Below are 18,762 nucleotides of genomic sequence, written 5' to 3' on the forward strand. Positions count from 1 at the left end.
CGATCTTCTTTTTATGTTTGTATTACATCATAGGGTAAAATAATGTAGTCCTCATTTAGCCTATTCATTATCTGTTAATAAGTTAAAGCCTTGTGGCATTATATAACAGTGAGGAAAACACAAAGTTTAGTATTCTGAAATCTTATTTAAATAAAAAAATATTTTCAAAATGTTTTATTTGCATTGGGCACATGCAGGGCCTCCAGTCCTTCACAATCAATGCTCAGATTTGTGAATGTTTTCATCTAAAACAGATACATGGTGAATCTCAGTGTGAAAATAGCCTTTTGGAGTCATTTTTTGTCTGGGCAAGCTTTATCGCTCATTGTTGCATCTATTGTTGTATTCCATGAGTCAGAAACATTTGGCAAGACCTTTATTTTTGCAGGGCTTGCCAAAAACTCTTCAAATTCCAGTTTCAAATGTTCAGAATAATACATCTTTGTGCACACCAGAATCTCTCATCTGACCCCTGTGATTCTGTGTTTCATTTCTTAAGATGAGATTAAAACTCACCACCATGTGGTGATTTAAGAGACTTTCTGCTAACTAATGCTATTTTATTTATTTAATTAAATGAATAGTGGTTTAAATAAGTCATCCTGCCAAAGTCAATATTTATTTTTGTTATAGTAGATCGTATATTGTCCTGAACCTTTGAACTTGAATACAAAAATAATGGGACATCCTTAAATTCTAAGTAATTAATAAGCCATACTTTTATTCACTGACGTCGTTTATTCATGAAATGGAGATCTGATGGAAGTGGGGGGGTGGTTGGGTTGTGTGCTGTAATGTGACACTGAAGGTCTAGGAGGTGAGGGGTCTCAGAGCTCCTTGACTTTGAGTAAATGGGATCTGACAGGTTGATCAGGAACGCTGTGGTCATGTTTCCTCACCAGTTCTGCTGGCACTGAGGCTATGACCAATGCAGGAAAGGAAAACCCCTTTGGCAGATGCATGACAGCACAGAGTCTCAAGACACTGGGGGGAAAACAGCACGGATGGCCTGTGCATTAAACGATACTAGTGTTGGGAAAAATTTATTGAAGCAACGGTGCATAGTCACTTTTATGGTAGTCCAGAAACATTGCAAGGATCGTTCATCATTTTTAATAAGCCCAGAATGCCTGACTTAAAACATTTCCTGCAATATCATTTGAATAATTTCTCTTTTACATCAAATCATTGCATTAAATTAAGATGTTTTAGAACTTGAGAATGTTTCAAAGAACATCTGCTTTAGTGAAAGCAAGGCAATCATTTTTAATTTTGTTAACAAAATCCATATTTGTTTTATTAGTGACCTATACATTGTAAAAACTTTTTTTCAACTTACTATAACTCAAATCTTAACTATTGATGAGTTACTATAAGTAAAAGTTGTGTTCAGGTTAGGGTTAACCTTTGGGTTAGGTTTTACATTTTCTGAATTAAAGTCAGATGTTGTCATAACTTTTTGATCACATCATTTTTTACAGTGTAGAAATAATGTGGAAATTTATTTTATGTGACATTAGCATTTTAACAACTTTTGTCTTACTTTTTCCCAAATCCTACAATGTTTATTTTCATGTTTAAATTCGATTCGGAATCCCACATTTTCAAACGTCTGCAAGCACATATGTAAGTTCAACCCCTCCAGTCACTGATGTCCTATTACAAATAAACTTGCTATTTCCATCTACATCTTTGTGATTGTTGCGTGTCAATAGAGTGCAGTCCTCAGATGCTCTTATAGCTGAGGAAATGGGTCCGATGACAGCTCCCCATGCAGCTAGGGGGCTCTGAGCCTCTGCTATCATACCGAGCACAGGAAACAGAGATTACAACATGAACACGACAGGGAAGTTATACCCAAAACACATACACTTAAGTGTCTGTTCTCTCTGTCTCCCTCGCAACTTTCGGCTCCATCCAAATGCTTTGTCTCGTCGCCACAAAGGAGTGGTGACTCACCTCCGGTACAAAGTGGTCCAGTTCTGAATGATCTTGTAAATAATATTAGGATGTGTTTAAGGTAAACATCTTTGGGTTTGGCTGTGTAGCATGCCCGCCCTGATGTCAATACCATGCCAACCTGGACAACACGGCAAAAATAGACTACATATTACTTTAGAAATGCATAACTCACAAATGTTTAACTGTATTATTGTAGCCTACATGTTTTGCTAGTGAGCAGTTTTGTCAAAATAAGTGCCTGCTGCACACGCGTCAAAACCATATATGATAAAAGAGACACTCACTTTCACAAAATACACGCAAGACACTCCCTTAACAGTAAACTTTGATTACGCATGAGATTATGCGAGTATCTTGCGAACGTGAGTGTTTCTTTTATCATAAACACTTTAGACGCATCTGCAGCAGGCACTTATTTTGAAGACACGTGATGCACACAGGATCTCTGAACACATATTTTGAAAAAAGGAACCACACACATGACAGGCTACATAAATACATACCTCAAAAAAGAAGTCACAGGCCACCACTGCTAGTGAGTGTTCCCTTCCCATCACAACTCAAGACTGTAACATTAGTGAAGGCCTTGAACCACCTGACTTCCGTTTTGAACAAGTATGACAGCCCTCCTATTGCATGATTATAGATATACACTCACCTAAAGGATTATTAGGAACACCATACTAATACTGTGTTTGACCCCCTTCTGCCTTCAGAACTGCCTTAATTCTATGTGCCATTGATTCAAAAAGGTGCTGAAAGCATTTTTTAGAAATGTTCCCCCATATTGATAGGATAGCATCTTGCAGTTGATGGAGATTTGTGGGATGCACATCCAGGGCACGAAGCTCCCGTTCCACCACATCCCAAAGATGCTCTATTGGGTTGAGATCTGGTGACTGTGGGGGCCATTTTAGTACAGCGAACTCATTGTCATGTTCAAGAAACCAATTTGAAATGATTCGAGCTTTGTGACATGGTGCATTATCCTGCTGGAAGTAGCCATCAGAGGATGGGTACATGGTGGTCATAAAGGGGTGGACATGGTCAAAAACAATGCTCAGGTAGGCCGTGGCATTTAAATTATGCACAGTTGGCACTAAGGGGCCTAAAGTGTACCATTACACCACCAGCAGCCTGCACAATGGTAACAAGGCATGATGAATCCATGTTCTCATTCTGTTTACGCCAAATTCTGACTCTACCATCTGAATGTCTCAAAAGAAATTGAGACTCATCAGACCAGGCAACATTTTTCCAGTCTTCAACTGTCCAATTTTGGTGAGCTTGTGCAAATTGTAGCCTCTTTTTCCTATTTGTAGTGGAGATGAGTGGTACCCGGTGGGGTTTTCTGCTGTTGTAGCCCATCTGCCTCAAGGTTGTGCGTGTTGTGGCTTCACAAATGCTTTGTTGCATACCTTCGCTGTAACGAGTGGTTATTTCAGTCAAAGTTAATTGCTCTTCTCTCAGCTTGAATCAGTCGGCCCATTCTCCTCTGACCTATAATTGATAATTGCATTAATGAGAAATTGAACATGTGTTCCTAATAATCCTTTAGGTGAGTGTATTTTAAAGAAATTACATGGCCAAAGCTCCATTATAACTTTAAACTCAAGTCATTCTACCTGTCCAAGGTGATGCAGCAATGGGGCTAAAACCCAAAATCCACCTGTGACCTATGAATGTGTCTCACATAAATCTTCTGCCTGAGACAACCTACAATATATGAATGGAAATAATCCAGAGAAAAGGCTAGATGAGAGCAAAACCCTTTGGGCCAAAGCTCATTTCATCTATCCAGACTTAAGGCACTTTATGTCTAAGAAATTAATCCCATGAAACCCCCTCTGGAAAAGGGGGTTGCACTACTTAGTTACATGTCAGACTAAACTGAATCAAGAATGTGATGCATTACTTTATGATATTTTTAACATTTATAGCTGTGGAAGGCATTTCAAGCCTCAAGTGAACATCACTATTGACTTTCCAGTGGTTCAAGTAACCTAACATATTTGAAGTTCCCAGTCTTCCACTGCAAAACCCAAATGTGGTGTAGAAATTGGAGCAGAACAAAACATCAGTCTGAATAGGGTGTTTGATTAAAATTGACTTTTCTACACATCAAAACCCATCAAGATCACCCCCTGTCAGGTTGCGATTGTGTATGTGATATCAGTCAGTAAAGTCAGCGTGCATTCATATACTCTCTCTATGATCTGTGGGGTTTTATGTCTTTGCAACTCTGGCAGGGTGCTTAAAACCTGGCAGGGCACTTAGCCCCCCTCTGAGGGAGAGAAAGGAAATGCACAGTGTAAAGCCCCCCACCCGATCTCATCTGGTAGTGATTTGTCTTTGACTGTGTACCATTGGCCCTCATTCAGCATGGCGTCTGCCACGGTCAGAGTCAGGGGAGTGCTCTGATTACAGCCGTGATGAGTGAGAGAGAAAGCCTGGGACTGTTGGTGGGCAGATCAGCAGGTAAAACTGATCTCAGCTCAGCTGCTGTACAAATATGTGTATGTTAAGGACATGTTAAGCTACGTCTCGTTTCGTTGAAGGGATACAGTTATGGGTGATGTTTTAATAACCGTGAGAGCTTGTTTTTTGTCCTTCAGAGTGTTTATGGAGTAGTAAACATTTATGCACTTTCTACACCAGACACACACACACACACACACACACACACACAAACTTTGTGATTGTTTTCCTTATCCCATTTTACTGCTTAAAGTTACCATTTGTCTGTCTTTAAATGAAACTAAATTCCATTTAAAATTACTATTTTAAATTTTGACCAATGGCGAGCTGCTGTAACTTATAAAAACATGTTGAAATTGTTTATTTTTATGAGTTCAATTAATTGTAAAATGGTAAATTCTACTTAAATTGTAAATTTCGGCAAAACACAGAAAAATCTCACGTGAAATCGTACATATTTTACCAGTTGGCTAATTCATATCAATTCAAGTTAAGTTAATCGTGCAAAATCGTACAATTCTCATTGTCACTGTTACGAAATTTGGCTGACGGTTTATTGTCTAATAAATGACTGTTTATTGTCTAATAAATTGTGATGGTTATGACAATTAATTGTCTGTTTATTGCTTTGACATTTAATTCTCATACATTTTTTTGTTTGTTCATTAAAATAATTTTCACACATTGTTGTGATTATTCAAATTAATTATTTTGCAAGGTTTACCTGGCAATAAATATGAATACACATAACAGATATTTAAAAATAATTATTTAATGAATATATTTAAAAAAAAAACTGAAAATTCTTCATAAGAAATAAACACAATAAGCATCTGAAAAATAACAAAAAATAAAAATGCAAAATAAACTGACTATAGCAGAACAGGCCTTAAATAGTAGCCATCCTACTAAGGTCATATTAGTACTGGACCACACGTTTGTAGTGGCTGCAAAAAAAAATAAAAAATCCTCAGATCCTTAAGATTAGCATCTTTCACATCCCTAAATTTGTTATTGCTGTTTTGGAAATGTATGTTTTACCTGCCTTTCATACTGCTTATAAAAAGTTTTGCAGCATTTCTTTATATGCTGTTTTTTCACTGTATTGAATTGCTTTGCAATGTATCGCATTACACTGTCAGTTAAGGAGCGCCATCAGATATTGTCTCGTTTATTCAGGCGCCGCAGCTCCCCCTTGTGTTTTTTAGAGAGATATGCAGTCATTGCGGTGATCTGAAATCATTGCGATGAGGTCAAACAATTGCGAAACCGAACCCCTAACCTCGCACCTAACCCCAACGTCACAGAGGTTAAGGCAAATCGTACCAAAACGTACAAATGTGGTCGTTTGAATTGATACGAAAAAGCCAACTCATAAAATATGTACGAATTCTCGTGAGATAGCGTTGGAAAAGTCTGCAATGACTTTTTCATCACAATTTTCCACATTTATCATTACATTTTAATATATATATAAACTTTCAAGCTGTGTTTCTGTGTAAACATGCTCGCCCCAGCATTTATGCATACAAAATTGAGAGCTCAACATTTGACCTTGCATCGGTACAAACCTAAAGAAAAATAACTCCCATTATGCATGCCAGACATTCGAATGTTGTTTCATTCTTTACATTTTTAGGAGCTATATTTGAATAGGGCTCGCCATACATGCATGAAAAACCCCATTTAGATACTTTTCTATAGCTGTACCTGCGGTCTTTTCTGCATTTTCTTGCTCTTTGACATCCCAGTGTAAAGGTGTGAAGAAGAAACAAGTGAGCGGGAAAGAAAAGGCATCTTTTGAGTAGAAGGCAGGCGTGAAGCAGCCGCGGTGACAGTAATCTACTCAATTATTTCAGCTATGACAACAGAGAGGCAGAGAGCCGAATCCCTGCACCTGTCCCTGGCCTCCTCACCTCACTGCAGCTGTATGCACACCAAACGCATGACATCACCGCGCGCACACACACATATCTTTCTAAGAAAGCCTTTTCCAGTTGTGTGGTTTAGATGATGGAATGGCCTAAATTTGAATGCATTTCCATACTGGTCTTCACAGTGGTAAATAGTTTTAAACTGTATGTGGATATGGTGAAATTGTTATTATTTTGTACACAATAATGAAATAACATTTAAATTTTTTGGCACCCACTGTCCCCTGCTCACTGTTTGACTTTCAGCACGAATTCCATCTTGAAACATTACTTAAAACAAAACAAATAGTACACGCGTTCGTGTTTTAACATGCTACTTTTGTTTATTTCTTCACATTTATTTAACTACCTGTACCCTTTGGAATATCTTTATAATTGCAAAAGAAATAAATACTGAGGTAACCTGCAAACAGCTGTTGAACGGGGTTAATTTTTACCATTTTGTGGCCCGCGCAGCGATTTCCAAAGCACATATTGTATTCGATTGACAAGCGTCTTTGTGCCTTTCATATTTCTGGATAATTTAATACTAAAGTGCCAAGAAATTTGTCTTCCCCGGGGGCAAGCAATAAAGTTCAGGGTCAGCTCGGTAGTGAACGACCGTTTCTGGGTGAGCAGGTTTAAAAAAAATAATAAAATCACACCAGCAGCCAAAGATAAATATGGTGCATAAATAAGACTCTTGAGAGGAGGGAAACCAATCTTTCAGGAATCGAAATGATCCGACTTGGCCCCCCCTTCAATCGCCCGCCTGACTTCAGGCATGGCAATGCCCTCTCACGCTGGGCCTCTAATTATTTCATCATGTAGCAGGAAATCCTGCCAGGCCTACATAAACAGCTTGGGGAAGGGGTTGGGGGGTGATCTCCCATTCAGAACCCTGGTGACATCTGACATTTGTATGCACACCCGACACCCCCACCCAGCCCAGAGATCCAGACCTGTGCCTTCATACATCCAGAACAACACTTTTCGAGTCCTACCTGACCACCAATAAACAACCCGTGTTATATTTCTATATTGCCAGTCGGTTTGTTATGTGAAGTGGAGCGGCAGAGGTGGTTCTCAGATTTAGGAAATGCTCCTTGGCCGGCACTGAGCATAAATTACACGGTGCCTAAAATCTAGGCAGGAAGCCTTTTCACATGCACAGTGTTTTCCTAACACACCGGCCACTTTTGAACTCCGACCCAGCCGTGAGTTGCAATGCTGGGGATTCACTCCCAGGAGTGACTGCCGCTCTGACAGGTATTTGTCTTGATGTGAGGAGAAATGACCCCAACAGTTTTAGTCTTTTAGAAACGCTGTGCGGTCTAGAAATACCCATGTACATAAGACAAGACAGATGGACATCAAAATTGTTAGGGTGTGGGAACGGTTGTCAAAATGGGCCTTTAAACTAGCTGATGCATTAACTACTTTGAAGCTTAAACATAGACATGAAGTGGCCACACATGTTGTCTCTGTAACACTGTGCGTAGCAACCTGACATGTCTAGTATCCAGTGAATACACGTGGGACATTGATGCCAAAACCATCTACGAGCTGTGAGAAATACTTACTTAGTTGTAACGAAAAAGAAGGCTCGTTTATCATGAACGCCATCTGTCAAAATAGTTTTCGCAGACTATGGCATGCCTCAGCCTGAACGTGGCAGCAGCTCCTAAATCGACTGTTTGCGTGTCAGAAACTAATCGTTCCTCTCTGGGGTTTTGTCAACTTCTGTTCAGACTTAGGAAGACCGTCAAAATAGAGTCGTTTTATTACAAACATCAGCTGGATGACAAAAAACGTAACCTGAACGTGAGTATCAATATCAAGTGAAAATATAAACTTCCTTTTGACCATTTTAGACTTGATAAAAATAAGTCACTAGCTGTCAGAAGCTATGTTTATACGAATCATTGCATGGGTCAAAACCTGAAGTTCAGTGTAGCTGTTCCCAAAAGCATTACTGTTCATGCAATGCAGCCACAACAATGCAGATATATTTTATGTTATGAGCAGATTGCAGATTATGCATACATACATACAACCCTTATTTTCAGAACACAAAGATAGGCCCCGCTGAATCAGGGGAAGTCTTGTGTTTGCCTGTATGAAACTGCATCTGTAGCAAGTGTTGACAGATCGGCAGACAGATTTAACCAGATAACAGCAGATTTCCCCAGCTAGTAACCATTTCCTTTAGACAACGAGTCACTGAGGGGAGATTAAATGACCCTACAAAGAGAATCATTTTATGCCCCATTGGGTTACACAAGGTAAAGACTGAGAGCTCCTGGCAGTAAACATCTGTGCTAATTGTTATTGCATAATTGTTTGTATTTAATATGGACACACACCAGCGGTAAATGGCATGCGGTAAAGACTTCATGTGATTTAAAAAGATTTCATGTGATGCCATCCTAAATTGAAAGATCAGGGTGATTATTACAAACAAACTTTATTTTAGGTGCTGATACCATTGGATGACTTTCCACTAGCTCAACTGGTAGAGCATGGTGCTAGCAACACCAAGGTCAAGGGTTTGATTTCCAGGGAATGCACATACAGTAATGATAAAATAAAATGTCTAAATGCATTGTAAATTGATTTTATTTAAAATATGATATATAAAATACATAACAGTGATGCATAACACATCCCCACTGTATTTCATCCTGCTAAAAATCAGTGCTAAATGAGGCAATACTCAGTGTTTTGGGTAAAGCATTACAAGTAACGTGCATTACATAATAATATTACTTTTCTGAAGTAATGAATAAAGTAACGCATTACTTTATAAATGTACACATTAATATTTGAGCTACTTTTTAAAAAAAGTAATGCAAGTTACATTTTTAAGTTTAATTAATTTGATAAAAAAACTGATTAAAATTAAACTGAACGTATTCACATAGAATAACACACTCTATGCTTGCGCGCCTGAGCAGGAACAGTTTGAGTCAGAAACCGCGAGCTTGAAATTTATCCGATAGAAATATGCACTTTCTGAATGAAGAACTTCTCAGTCATAAAAAACAAGGCCTGAAAGAGATCAAACCTCAGCCAAGTATGAAAAAGTAACGTATAAATAACTTAAAAGTAATCTAAGTATTACTTTCCATGAAAAGTAACTAAGTAACGCAATTAGTTACTTTTTGGGGAAGTAACTTAATATTGTAATTAGGGCTGGGCCGATCCACTTTTTCTATTACCGATACGATTTCGATACCTGTATTCGATTCCCGATCCAATACTAGTATTTTTCTTGATCCATTTAGAATTGTGTATGTATAAACACATAAATATATATATACGCACACATATACACACAAAACATGTTGCACAAAATCAGGAGAATATCATGTCAAGTGAATTTGTTTTAAAATGAGATGAATGTAAGTGTTCATATTATTTCACGCTACTTCAGTGTATTAACTCGGCGAGCACCAAACCATTCAATTTTTGTGACCTTAAATATCTTCATATATGCATTTGTTTTTTGCATAAGGCTGTTGAATTGGGAAGATTTTGAATATAGTCTATAATAACATTTATGGTGCTTTTATAATAGTTTGACTTTTCTGTAGCATGACAGTAACAACCACAAGTAACGCACAGTATCGGATTTGGATCGGCCCCGTTTTCCGATACCCGATCCAGCAAAAAAAGGTCCAGATCAACACGATATCCGATCCAATATATTGGATCGGCCCACCCCTAATTGTAATGCATTACTTTTAAAAGTAACTTTCCCCAACATTGGCAATATTACACTGCCAAAATATGTAAAATATGTACCCTTTATGAAAGATACAGATATGTTTACACTTTTTTTACCAAAATGTACATTTGAAAGTCCTAATAAGCTCTTTTTGGTACCAATATTTGCATAATTGACCATTTATATTGCAGTCTCCATTAATTGTCATTGATATATTAAAGGGATTTCAAATTAATACACAATAAAAATACATTTCTCCATAATAATTTCAGCTGCAATATTGATAACAACCACCCCCAAAGTCTCTGAATCGCATGGCCTCAAAACCTATAATGCAATGTGCTGTAACATTTCACATCCTTTGCGTCAAAAAAGTATTAACAGTAAATAAAATCATGTGGTAGAGGCATGTCATAGCACGTGTGTGTGTGTGTGTGTGTGTGTGTGTGTGTGTGTGTGTGTGTGTGTGTGTGTGTGTGTGTGTGTGTGTGTGTGTGTGTGTGTGTGTGTGTGTGTGTGTGTGTGTGTGTGTGTGTGTGTACATGCATTCTGAAGTGCTTACAGAAGAAATGAAGTGTGAGCACATTGAAGCAAGAAAAAACACAGGTAGAGCAGATACAAAACACAACATTTCCTTTCTCTTTCCCACAAACACCTTACACACCTGTCATTAGATTAAGCACAGCACGGGTCAAATACACACCTATCACACTCCATCAGTGTTTTACACAACAAGTGCTCTGACAGTTTCAACCTCCGTAACACGACCTCTTATTGCTGAGAAGAAATAATAGACTAGGCTGAGCAGTTTCTTCAGTGCTGTAGGTACACTGAATATATAAGGAGCTCAGATGCAAATGCAGCTAAACGCCAACTCCATCAAAAATGAGATAATGATATTAAGGGAATGCTCTTGCCATGTATTATATGTTTTTTAAATAGATCTATCTATCTATCTATCTATCTATCTATCTATCTATCTATCTATCTATCTATCTATCTATCTATCTATCTATCTATCTATCTATCTATCTATCGAAGTTCTATTTCAGTGTAAAGCTGAAATCGTTTCTTGAATCAACTCCCCAGCATCTCACACCACATGTTGTCCGTTCCTCTAAGGTGCCCCAATCAGACTGATGCTCCACTTCTCCTGTGGTGTTGGTGTGCCTGCCGCCTCCAGTTCAGCCCTGATTGTCCAGGAGCGAGGCATCAGATCAGGGGGTCTCATCAAACAAATAATAGCCCTAAATTGACAATCAGCACAAGAGGGGCCTTTCTCTGGTGAGCCTGTGAGCTTCTCCTGGTGATTAGGGAGTCAAAAAGGCCCACAATCCAGCAGTTTCCATATTGATCCTTTAATAAACTCTAATTCTTCTTTGCCTCTACTCCAGCGTCAGTCAAAACATATATGAACTATCCACATTAGTGTCCAATATTTTGTTCTTGCGTGAGTAATTGTTTAAAAACACCACATATCTATTTGTTTTGCTTGGGTGTGCTGTCTTTAAGTTTCTTAAATGTTGCCTTATATTGATGTGTTTGTCAAATGCATCACTGGAACTAGGAACTTCTTGATGCTGTTTTCATCTGTATGGTTTGTTACTAAAATTGCAAAATTATTTTCAAAAAAATTATTTTCACTCCATTTATTGACTTGAAAGAAATGTTTTGTCAGAAATTAAATAAGTTTTATCTCAGAATCACTATGATGCTTAACTGAAATTATTATTAATCATGTTAGTCATTGCACACCCCAAAAAGACAAAGGCTGAATAACACAATGACTTCCGAATGACATCTCCTTCCCTGCTAACTGAACCTTTTGTCTCTTTGTCCATAGCTTAGAAGCAATATTTGTGACTAACCCGGATGTTAACCCTATTATTTTGGCTTGTTTAGAACATTTACATGCTTAAAATAGCCCATCACTTACCACCTGTTATTTACCAATTTCCGGCAATTGCGTGCCTGAAGCCGTGACTTGAGGGCTGCTCGGCGTGGCCAATGTAAAACAGGATAAAAAATACGAAAACATTATTCTCTGTTTCAAAAATATCTAAACGTCAAAAGATACGTCAAAGGTTAGCCTGAGTAAATAGGGGAGAATTGTGATATTGTGCCAAATTATGCCCACATCAAAGACTTTTAACGGTCCTGTTTGATACCGACAGGAAAACTGTTGCAGATATGGAACTGCATGATAAACAAATAAGCCTTTCTTAAAGGGGAATGCAGAAGATTAAAGTTTGCACAATGACAAATGTGTCAAAACACTTTGTGTGGTTTAATGCATGTTCAAAGTTTTTTTTCTTTCCCTCTAAAGGATTTTGTCAAGTGTCCTGAAATAACAAAAGGGCTTTGAAATTCTGGACCCATCAACACTCTTCATTTGGAGAGGAAGATTTATGTTTTGATGTTGGCACTGGAAGAGTGTTTTAAAAGAAAAGTGTCTTTCTGAAAGATGCATTGGTTCATTTACAGAGCAACATTTACAGAGCCACATAAAAGTGCAGATACAGTGTCACATAAGTGAAAAAATAATGATGCTGATATACATCTCAACCTCTCATGAAAATATCTTCACACAGACACGAGTTTTAAGAATAGTACACCTGAAAATAAAATTGAAAAACCCCCGTTTTTCATCATTTTACTATGTTCTTACCTCAATCTTTTTTCAACACGTGCACTTTTGATCTTTGTACAGCGCTCTGTGAATGTGTTAGCATTTAGCCTAGCCCCATTCATTCCTATGGCTCCAAACAAAAGTTTTATTTTGTGCCACCACACTTACTTGTGTAACTACTCATGCAACAGTCTTTAAAAAGGGAAAACATGGAAGTGTTTGGTGGCTTTTAAATTCATTCCTGTTTGGAGCCATAGGAATGAATGGGACTAGGCTAAATGCTAACACATTCGCAAGGTGCTGTACAAAGATTATGTGCACGCATTGAAAAAAGATAGGTATATATTAATTCATCTAATTTGAGGTAAGAACATATAAAATATTTAAAAACGGTGGTGTTTTCCTTTAACTCCCCCTCATGTTTTTATAAACCTGCTTTACAATAGATCCAGCAGAATATCCAAGCTGCTCTTTTTCCTGTCCAATAAAAGTAAATGGTAATTACATCTCTCCCTAGTCTCCATCCACCTTAACCTTATGGAAAAACAGCAGCTTGGACAATTAATTTTTACATGGGCAGACGAAACTCGTCAACCTAAAAAAGTCCTATCCAGACTTGCGCAAAAAAAACATCTTACACCGAGCGTGAGTACTTCACCCCAGTGGGATGTTTATGCACAGTCAATTTCAGCAGTAAAGCAATTCACACAGCCCCTCCACACACAAACACGCACACACTCAACTGGTATCACGCGAGAACTCCGGAGAGACTGCTGCGCTCCACAATCTGAGGGCTGTTTTGAGAAACCTGCACTGACATGAAGGATTTTCCATATCGTTTAGTCTTGCCCTCCTCACAGATATGAGGTATAAAAGGGCCTAGCGTGCCTTGATCACTCCAAGGCTGGTTCCAGCCAATGAAGATGAATGGCTGTTATCAAAGGCCCCATCTGAAAACATGGCACTCTACTGTGGCTTCTTTGATGCAGCTCCCATGTAGGATAACCACCGAAATATCCAACAACAGGGAAGTGCCAATCAGATTGGCTTTGGGTGCAATAACACAGGACTGTAGCAATGTTTTGTTATATTTCGTGATGGTGGTGGTGCGGGCAGTGCTTACAGCTGTGGGAGGAAATTTGAATTGAATGCATCAGATCTCCCTCCAATTCTTTTTAAATGGTTCTCATTATAACATCTGAGCACAATAAATATACCTTTTAAAGGAGCATTGCCGTGTAAATTGCCATAAATCATTGGCACAAATTAAATTTTTTCATTTTCTTATTAATAAAAATCCCGGACACGGTTTAGGCTAATCCAGGACTCTGTCTTATTTATATTAGGTAATTTAAGATGTTTTTACAAACATACCTTACAAAAAACACTACATGTATGCATCTTGAGACAAAAAAATTCACAGAGTTATGTTAAAATTTGTCAGGAACATGTGTTTTTAAATTAAAGCAACTCAAACATGCATCAATGGTATATTGGTACCATATATATTTTAATGCATAATTTTGCAGTGTTTAAATGTATTACACATGTAGATAAAATTAAGGTAAAGTTTAGAAGTGAATGAATTTGCTGACTGCCAATAGATCACATTTTGGATTCCCTGAAAGAGCAGCAAGTCAGTGGTAAAAGTTTAAGTGCCAAAAAAAACCTGAGCAATCTGCATGTTTTAAAATCTATTGTTTTTACGTCCCTGACAGACTGATCAGACCTCTTTCCATTGCTAATCATTTTACATAAAGTGAAATGAAATCAAAGTGCGTTTAGACTTCTGATTAAGAATACATTAAGAATACATTAGCAATTTATGAGGTCTTGATGGCAGAGCTTGTTTTTATGTACAGTATAACAGCAGTCAATCTCTCGGCTCTCTTTTAATCACACTTGATTAGCTCACAATGCATTCCATTCATCCACCTCCATCACATGTGCAGGTTATGAAAAATACTTTTAAAATCCCATTGAATTGATGTTTTTATCACAGTTTGAAGAACTAAGTATATGTATACAATTTAAGTAAGCATCTTAATCTTTTAAGATTTTCGTTGAAAATTTGAACTGAGCTGTTTGTTTTGGAGGACAAAGGTTTATCCAACCATTTAGGTAAAGATTTGTTCAAATAGATTTACTTATTCTTCTGAATCTGACTTCCACAACTGATTTACATTGTGTATTTGGGGTGAGCCTTTATTATGACATGTCAAAAAATGATCTACAGTAGCCTAAATAATAAAATAATCTGACTTTCTGACAGCGTAATAGTTTATGTTATTCTTTCATTTCATATTGATGTGATTGTTATGTAATTCAACATTTGTGTGTGTTATTTTTTTTTCATTAGGTTACATCATTATTCTGTAGTTATTACAAGACCTGTATAATTTGATAATATACTACATAATCATCTGTGTGAAACAGTTTATTCTGTATATAAATATATTGAAAAATAAACGTCACCAAGTCTGTGAAAACCCAGCTAAAATAATTTTTCTACATAAAATAATTCTTCCCAATGTAAAGAATATTCTGTGAAAATATTATGTGGATATATTTAATATTAACTGAGTACGGCCATATCAAATCGGGAAAAATTAATAATTGAAATCCTGAATATAAATCTTGATCTCCCAGACAAGGTCACAAATGTAATCTGCTATCTCCATAATAAACATGTTCTACTAATATTAAAGGGGACATTTCACAAGACTTTTAAAAAATGTATATTAATCGTTGGTGTCTCCAGAGTACATATGTGAAGTTCTAGTTCAAAATATCCCATAGATAATTTATAACCGCATGTTAAAATGTCAATTTTGTAGGTGTGAGCAAAATTTGCAAAAATTTGGGTGTGTCCTTTCAAATGCAAATGAGCTGATCTCTGCACTAAATTGCAGTGCTGTGGTTGGATAGTGCAGATTAAGGGGCGATATTATCCCCTTCTGACATCACAAGGGGAGCCAAATTTCAATTACCTATTTTAATGTGCTTGTAGTGAATGGTTTACCAAAACTAAGTGAAGGAGTTGATCCTTTTTCCCATTTTCTAGGTTGATAGAAGCACTGGGGACCCAATTATAGCACTTAAACTTAGAAAAAGTCAGATTTTCATGATATGTCCCTTTAAGGTCAGTCCCAGTGTGCTCCTTCGAAATGAGCCCTGGACTGTATTATAGCCTATTTCAGTTGTGTCACAACATGCACTTTGTTTTCGAATGCGAATATATACATCTACTAATTCACAGCGGATGACTGTCCTGACATTTGACCTCTTAAGGGTGCTCTACCTCTAAAGTGAAACCGGTCAGGTCAGGAGATGTTTATGGTCCTCAGTGCTCTATTTCACTCTTTTTTCCTTTCATTTCTTCCTCTACTTCCCGTGTAATTATTTCCTTCAGAGTGATGCGTGAAGTTGAGAGAGGTCAAATAGGGAAGGGTCCTTCAACCTCCTCTGCTGTCTCCGCCCCGCTACCACTTCAGAAAGTAGCAGGAAATTACAGGGGATCACATAAATTACAGCCGGCCCACCAGCGAGCGGCAGGCAGCACGCCACACATCACCGGGGTAAAGGAGGGGTCGACCCCCATAAGGTTTGAGGGGGCTGCAGGTACCAGATGAGTACTGTGGAGTGCGGACACATCCATCAAAACAAAGGAGATGTGAGTGTTCACATGCAGTTAAAATGGCACGGTGCAAGTTACAAATATATTGGATTGTATTATGTTTAGCATGATAATTTTTTCTGTCTCAAATATTTTGCTGGAGGTTTAAGTAAATTATTTTTATTATTTTATATACTTTTTATTATTCTATATACTTGATATAGAATCCTGTAAAACCCTTTTTATTCAGCAAGTATCTGATCTGAAAAAATCCCACTTATATAGATATAGATCATATAACATGCAATAACTTTTTATATTTTAATAAGATAAAATATTTTAAATAAAAATAACAAATTTCACCAATTTTTCTGAAAAATAATTTTGGTAATATGACTAAATATGGCAATAATTATTGCATTAGTAATTAATTGTACAGCAGGCTTTTAAAGGCATGGTGCTTAAATACCCTTTAAATTGACTTAATGAATAATTGTGTAGTGCAAATGAGTCTTAATATACTTTGATTCAGTGTCCTTTTTTATGTATATAAAAATCTTGTTTTTTTATAATAATTAGGAGTTGACAATAAACAGACATTTACTAAAATGCCACAAAAGTCTAATTTTAAGCTTATTTATTTCACTACATAAACAAAAAGGTGTAAACAATAAAATTAATAATTGCACTAAAATTGAAACTGAAACTTGTCTGAATTGTTCTGGAAGTATTCAACGCTGTCAGTTCTTAAAAAGTTCATTTTTATATCACAAACGTGTTTACATCAAGCCAAAGGGATTTGAACAGGAACCTGTTTCACCACATCAATGAGCTCGGTTTAACATGACACAAACCTCTAGACAGGCCTTATACGCTGAAATGCGTATGAAGGCCCTAATATGGGCCACTTTAGTCAGATGATGTCATTATCGTGCGTCACATTCGACTAAGAGGCCCGCCGTGTATCTGTCGTTAGGCAGAATAAAACTCATCCGTCATTCACCGGTTGATTAACGCGCTCCAGATGTTTCTGTCCTCGTATTTCAGAAGCTCCCTCCTCCAGTCTTTGTTGTGATAATGATACAGTACCCTGTGCGCAACTGTTTATTTTTCTTTCCGTTGGGGTACAGTTGCATGTTCAGAAATTTTTGGAGCACGCCGGGCTCTCTGAATGTAATCGAGTGCCTGAGATGAAAGAGAATCCAATTAATCTTCCAGATCTGTGCGTTCTAATTCATCATTTCAGTTCTCGAGGGGACGTCTCTGTTTGGACCTCATCTTTCAGACAGATCTTTAATGGTGTTCTACCACTGGCAATTGTGCTGTAAGTTAGGAGATGGAAAGGGCCACCATGTCTACGTATGTAATCGATATATGTATGTCACAGCTGTTAAGCCAGAATGAGAAATGTACTTCCTACAGGAGGGTATGAAGACCCTGTCAGAGACCCAAATCCAGTTTAGGCTGCAGCCCTTTGTGCTTCTGGCCTTGGGTTTCGAAACCACATGAGAATCCACAGATGACTGCGCAATGATTCGTCATTCTCGACTTCGAGAGACTACCTAAAAAAGCTGGTTTCTACACTGTCATAAAAATCATCAAAACTGGTCCCAAGCTATCATTGGGGCATCTTTAAATATGAAGCCTATTATTTAGGTACAGGTATACATTTTAAGTTACTTATAAGCACTTTTTGTACCAATATGTACTTTTGAGGTACTAATATGATCTCTTTGGATGCAAAGGTGTACTTTTAAAAGGGTTCCACCCCAATGACAGCTACAGGTAGAGACCGTTTTGTGACCATTTTTTCCTGACAGTGTAGGCTAGATGATCCAAACTGGCCATTAGCTGGCAGACCAACCACCAAGCTAAAAAAGCCAGCCTGATCTGGTTTAAATTGATTTATAAACTGTTAGACCTGCTAATGTTTAGCTTAGTTATATGAGAAGTAAAGAGGTTATTGATATCCATGCTAAAGACTCTCAGAACCATCTGCTGATTTCATTTATCTCCATAAATGCAAATAACACAGAGTAAAAATTAATGAAAAAAACAGCAACAACAAAACATAAACTCTACTGTCAGTGGCCTGAAAGCTAACACGTGCAAACATATTGAGATGTGGTGTAATTTCGAAAAAAGTTGGAATTAGGCTTGTAAAACTTCCTGATCCACCCCCTTCTCCCCATCAATTCCTGTCAGTAGGTTAGTGCTGTAAGTAACGTAGTGTACCAAGCAGGGTCATGATTCTTTGTCATTTTTTATTCTGGAGGGTCTAACCCATGATAATCTTGTTAGCCCACACATGCCTTCATAATGATAGGGATCATAAAATAAAGGACAGTAGTTAAGACCTAGAAAACAAAACATGGTGGTTTCATCAAATTACTGAAAGATTAGACTGCTCTCAGCACAGCCTTTGCTCAAAAGA

General features: G+C 37.5%; 1 protein-coding gene across 1 annotated transcript in view; it reads left to right on the plus strand.

Moving 5' to 3' along the window:
• Window positions 1-11,468, plus strand: part of slc44a5a (solute carrier family 44 member 5a) — a 102,266-nt gene extending 90,798 nt beyond the window's left edge. The window contains exon 22 of the mRNA XM_065275940.2: window positions 11,206-11,468. Within this exon, the coding sequence (XP_065132012.1) occupies window positions 11,206-11,339 (134 nt within the window). The 3' untranslated portion in view covers window positions 11,340-11,468. The remainder of the gene's footprint in view (window positions 1-11,205) is intronic.
• The last annotated feature ends 7,294 nt before the right edge of the window (window positions 11,469-18,762 follow it).

This window comes from Paramisgurnus dabryanus, chromosome 6, assembly GCF_030506205.2.
Source record: "Paramisgurnus dabryanus chromosome 6, PD_genome_1.1, whole genome shotgun sequence".
In the NCBI taxonomy this organism is placed as follows: domain Eukaryota; kingdom Metazoa; phylum Chordata; class Actinopteri; order Cypriniformes; family Cobitidae; genus Paramisgurnus; species Paramisgurnus dabryanus.